At 30.4% G+C, this 6,189-nt stretch overlaps 1 protein-coding gene across 1 annotated transcript in view; it reads right to left on the reverse strand.

Moving 5' to 3' along the window:
- The window catches only part of LOC106104301 (peroxidase), a 22,878-nt gene extending 19,418 nt beyond the window's left edge, over positions 1–3,460 (reverse strand). Inside the window, exon 1 of the mRNA XM_013284312.1 lies at positions 3,274–3,460. Within this exon, the coding sequence (XP_013139766.1) occupies positions 3,274–3,284 (11 nt within the window). The 5' untranslated portion in view covers positions 3,285–3,460. The remainder of the gene's footprint in view (positions 1–3,273) is intronic.
- Positions 3,461–6,189: the final 2,729 nt, after the last annotated feature.

Genomic DNA, 6,189 nt, shown 5'->3' on the forward strand with positions numbered 1-6,189 from the left:
TTTATTTTTATATTCTTGTAAAATGTATTATATAGAGAATAAGAAATAAAGATATATGGAATTAACTATAATAATTAGAACCCTTAGGTATTTATTGATGTTTCATAAAACAAAACAAAAAAACAACTGAACTTAAATCTGATTGTTTCACACGTCGAAAACACTAGGAACATAGCTTTAGTTAAACCGTTGGTTTTAAAAAATAATTGCATTTTTATTTTAAAATCACGTAAGTTGAGTAAGTGACGAATTTATAGCGTTACCAATAGAACTAGTTGTCGATTTCACCATATGGAGTACTTTATCGACCTACAGCGCTATCTATTGAACGGTGTATGTAATTAAAATACCTTACAAGACTTTTTATCATCGATCACCTGAGCTCACACTGACCAGTTTTTACTCAACACTTCAACTTTGTATTTGGATCTTGTGTCGCATTATTGACACGAATACTAAGAAAACAATTTGGATTATCACGGTTAACTCTATCTGTATGTTTTCCATACATTTTGAGGTTACATAAACCTTATATAGATCGTAAAATACACTTAAAAATTATTTAGTTAAAAAAAAATAAGCCAGCTGATTATTGGTTAAGTCATTCCTATAATAGAATGAAAATACAAAATTTGCACACATGTGTTATTTTACGCGCGAAAACATTTGTCAGTCGAAAAACTACTTCCAAAAAACTATTTGCTTTAAAACATTATTAACATAAATACGAATAAAATTACAATAAATTTTGTAAATTTAACAACTTTAGGCAATTGAGAGTATCATTTTTATCTGATGTTTTCGTAATTGTTAATTACTGTAGACGTTACCGGTACATCTGAACAATTGCGTTACGTGGCCGTAACAGATGAAAGTCAAATAAACCGAATGGATTCGAATCGTGGTTCACGCTTGAGCTATGTTATATTACAATAAATGGGAACGTTTTTATAAGCTAACGATAAACGATAAGTGACCTAAATATATAATAGTAAACAGAAATTATTTAATAAAAACATTGTTAAAAAAACTTTGTATATGTCTATTGAAACAAGCCCTAATATAAAAAAGTAAAGATAGACTTTAACTTCTACTTATATTGCAGTTAAAGTTAAGATTACATATAGCATGTTTTAAGTAAGTCCAGGCTGTTATCGTGAGAGTTTCTGTTGTTTAAAATATACAAGTGTTTTATTTTAATGTCACAAAAAATGAAAGCATCCATTTCCTTGATCTCTTACGCAAGCTTAAAATTTGGTGATGCGCCATCTTATGTCATCAACGACTTCCTTAGTGCAATACAATTTACAATTCAATCTTTAATAACATTATTTACAATCTTTTATTATTTTTGGAAAGCAATTGTTGTATGTAATATCAATAAAATTAGCTATAGACCAATGCCTTTGTAAAGAGAGTTAGCGATGTGCAGAAAGAGAAGAAATTATAATCAATTAAAAGTAATTTAACAACTCAAAAACTATAATGTAATAAATTGTTAAGTAACTCTGATACAAAATATGACTGTACATTCAAAAGTTTTTATCTAAATAACTACGATAAACATGGTCTTTTGTCATAATATAATCGTATATCAATATTACACTCGGTGCAATTAAAGTGGAACATTCCGCTTAAATTTTATCAAGTAAAATACAGACATAAATTTGTATTTAATTGGACAGCATTATAAATATTACATTACACAATTTAGTTGCGATAAAGCAATTAATATTTAAGTCTTGTAATAAGAAGCTATGTATGGAGACGGTTGCCTTTTCTAAATGCAGCTTCGCATAATGTACCTCACTAAATGGGGCTGCAACTTTTTTTAATACTAACTAAACGCCTAAGAAACATCGATAGAATTTAAGTTTAGTCTTCTCAAACTAGTATGTGCTGAACTATAATGTTTATTTATAAAATGATGCCTGATTAATATCATATTTTAGGTCCGATAGTTAATATTAATCAAACATGTTAGATATAAAAGTATTGTAAAAAGAATTAATTGCGATGAACTCACCCCATATATTTTTGAAATTACAATGTAGCTAATAGTCATAAATACTCTTTACCTATGAAATGTATTTGACATTTTTTCTAATGATTTTCAAACCGGCATTGAAAAAAGTATTCTTACTAATATTATAAATGCGAAATTTTGAATGGATGGATATTTGTAAGAGTTTGTAGCCAAAATGCTTAAAGGACCTCGATGAAATTTAGCACAGAACCCAGAACTTACTAAGTGTTTTTTAAACCGCGCAGAAAGACTCGTGGAAAAAAGCCAGTGTTATGTAAAAAAAGTTTTAAAAATTAAGCCAACACACACGCATAACAATAAAATAAATTTGAAAGTGAAAAAATCATGGCTTCTAAAAATAACTAAATGGAGGTGAAATTGGGTGATCGTGTATAATGAGATGCATCACGACTCAATAAAAGAATGTTGCGTAGATATTCTCTACCACCCACACTGTTTAGGAATCCGGCATTTCCATAATATTAAAATTATATCGTTCCATATTTTATATGACAAATCTTATTACTGTTTAAAATTTATTTCGGACAACTAAGTAACAACTTTTACAAACAGTATTGATTTTATGATAAAAATATATCGTTTTGTAATATGAACTTTAAGTTACAAACTTCGAAGGTAATGCTGCACTTAAGGTAAAAGTTTCTGTAAAAGTGAAAGCAGTTTTGATATATAGTTTTATTTACAAAGAATACCGGCCGATACGATCAGATAAGTTAACAAGGACCAATTAACTGTTCTTATTGTTTAAAATAATTATTTAAGCGAGCGCGAGTACAAGTTGTCCTAGTAGAAATGTTATACAGATATATTTCCAACAATAAATATAATTCACTTATAAAGTTCTAAAATATCTTAATAACTATGGTATTCATATTGTATTGCCTTAAAATGAATATGCATGGCCCGCATTTTTATACATTAAGCACAAAATTTTGCCGTTAATTTAAAAATAAACACTAGTGTTTGCCTGTATTTATTGGGCAGATAATTTTTCCAACCATATATTCACCATTACACAACAGTACAATACAATTATACTGGTAATAAATAAGTTAAACCATCACTACGATAATCGTTGTAGACATTCGTAGCGCTACAGTTTTACTGTCGCTACAAAAGACATCAACGCGTAACCTAATATTGAAAAGAAATAAAAAATTTAATTTTCTGGCTGTAATCTATGTAAAGACTAGTGTTTATTTCATTTTCTATAAATTTTAAAATACCTTGCAAACATCTTAACACAGTTCCAGCTCACAGTGCACTTGCTAACCACTGAAACACTGAAATCGAAACACTTCACAAAATATTTAGTTCGTTGTTTTATTTATTGATATCATCATTTATTCGGAATGATATTGTGTGCGCGTGCGGCCGGTGCTGCGTCGGCACTCGTACTAACGCTGTTTGTAGCGTCGAGCGCGTTGAAGCCTGCGCCATGAAAGTTTAGCACGTGATGCGCCCCAACCACCGAGCATTAGCTGTAGCCTTCATTGCACATTTTTCCTACCCTACTGTATCTGTGCTGGTTTCATGGCTATTCACTTTGTAGTGGTATGCTACAAGATGATGAAACTATTGAAGTAAAGTACATGGCGATACGAATCGCTGTTGTGCGAAATTTCATCGTTTATCTCTCGGCAATGTGAATCTTATAGCTAATTAATAATATAAATGCAAAAGTTTAGAAGGATGGATAGATAGATGTTTTAGAGTTTTTAGCCTAAAGAGCTGAACAGATCTCGATGAAATTTAGCATAAATGTAGAGCATAGTCTGGAAGAACACATAGGCTAGTTTTATCTGATACTTAAAAATCTGCAGTTCTCAATGTGTGTATATTTTATTAAAATAATTCTGTACAATCAAACAGTTCCCAAAAACCTAATTTTCGTAAAAAATATTATTATCCCGATCCTGTATGTGAGGTATTAGCGTATTGCGATGTTGCAATATGCGTTTTTGCGCCAAAAACTCCAATTTTATTTTATTCAAATAAATGCGGCATGCAACACTCGTATTTTTCGTAACTGCAGATGCAATACTGAAGGTTTTTATGCAAGTTACATCCCAATCGACCGTCGGCCCGTTCTAAACGAAGTTGATTTTTTAAACTGTTGCCAAATTTAATACGGGTCGTCGATATTGGTAATCGATCAATTATTTTGGTCACTTCCTTGTTTACAATTGTTATGAGCAAATAATTGCATAACTGTATTGTAGCTAACTTTGTTTTTAAGATATATGTATGTTTACAATGGCATATAAGTAGTGACTCTTCTGTAATTTTTAAATTAAAAAGAAATTACGCTGTAAGATCCTAACCATCATCATCATTATTATGGATTCTAATATTCTGTGTATTTTAGTATTTAATATTTTAAATATTGACAAAAAAAATTTAGTTTACAGTATACATACAAAATGAGTGGTATGAAAATTTTTAAAGAATAAGCGAAATTTATTTTATTAACGTCGAAAATTATTCAATTTATGAATATTGTTATAAACATCTTCCGATTCTAAACTCGCTAATAGAATAAAGATAATCCGTTTAGTTAACCGACTTGTGAGTAGCAATAAATATTGATTTGTTATGCAAAAGCTTTTATCTATAATGGCCATATGTTATTAAACAGTTTGTATCAAAGATTTCTCTGTTATGTATGCGAAATATGCCTTTCACAAGCTCATCACGTGCTCTGCCCTCTCTAATCCGTAGCGTCGCGGTGGGGTCAAGTCGGTGCGACCGCGCTTTGTTACCATTTCTACAGTATTGCACAAAACATTCGCATGTTTGTGTGAAGAATTTACAACCCATAATAACGTAAATTCGATACTCCGATGAACGAATTGTTATACATATTTTATGAAAACGACGTAACTACTAATTCTGAGTCGCGATCAATAGTGTAACATCCAAATATTGGAGCGAATATTAAACCTATGACTTCGTATGCGCTGCTTACAATTACAGTGGTGAAAATTTCAATGGATTTTGGAATTAATACGTACCCTTGATACGTCGTTGTTACATATTTAAAATAGTATTTCACATAATGGCCACACATTGCATGTAAGTAGCTTCGTTACAGAGCTAATTGTTACAAAATTATAAAATGAAGGATTTAAATAAATAATCATCTAAAAAATTTTACTTAGGGTTTTTTGCATTTGTGCCATTTTCTACTACGATGATGACAATGGCTAAAATTGCTTCTCTACGATGTTTGGACATCACAGAAAAATAAAACATTTTGATTGTCTTATTTACAAATAGTTTCGTATTTATTGGAGCGCGACAGATTGCTGTTATTAAGCTTACAAATATTTCGTTGTATTGAATTTATTACCGAAACTCGTGTTTTAGAACCATTGTTAGTGATTCACTGAACCGATGCTTCTGACTTAAGCAGTATTAAAACCTTTTCGAAAAACATTATAACCGTATAATGCTTACTCGGAGTTTTTAATTGATCAATAAAGGAGTCCCTTAGTTAATTAAACGTGAGAAATTGTTACTAAGTGCTTTAATGTCTCTGGGTGCGTTGGTTAAAGTGTTAAGAGATATATTTCGTTACCAACTGGATCTGAAAACCTAACATATAGTTGTATATATCCGATAATTCGACATAGCTGTCAGTATATGGTATTGACACGATCAAGATTGACAGGATGTTGAGAAATACCGGCGTTTGAACGTTTTAGTAAAACGATTTTTATAGATTACGTGAAGAAACTATATCGCGCAGTAACACTTTAAAGTATGTACTGTTTATATGTAAAACGTTAAAAAATCTGTATTTACAGAAACTTTCATTAATAAAAATAATCTTAAGAATTTAAAAACTATATTTAAAAAAAGAACTTAGAAAGATCAATGTTACAAGAAATGATAGAAATAAATAACGTATAAGCACAATATCATATTGTTAAAACTTTAATGTTTACAAACTTTATTAAAACGAAATAGATTGAATATAAGTAGTAAAAAAAAATATAACCAGTTACCACATTAATTCACAATATTACAATTAACATGTCGTAATGTCAGGTACGTGGCACGTATGTGACGCATCTTATCCTCAGCACTTGAACGAATTACTGACATTCTTGTCGGAGCCGCGTAAGGCATTACCACAC

This window comes from Papilio polytes, unplaced genomic scaffold (genome assembly GCF_000836215.1).
Source record: "Papilio polytes unplaced genomic scaffold, Ppol_1.0 DF823691.1, whole genome shotgun sequence".
NCBI classification, from domain to species: Eukaryota; Metazoa; Arthropoda; class Insecta; order Lepidoptera; family Papilionidae; genus Papilio; species Papilio polytes.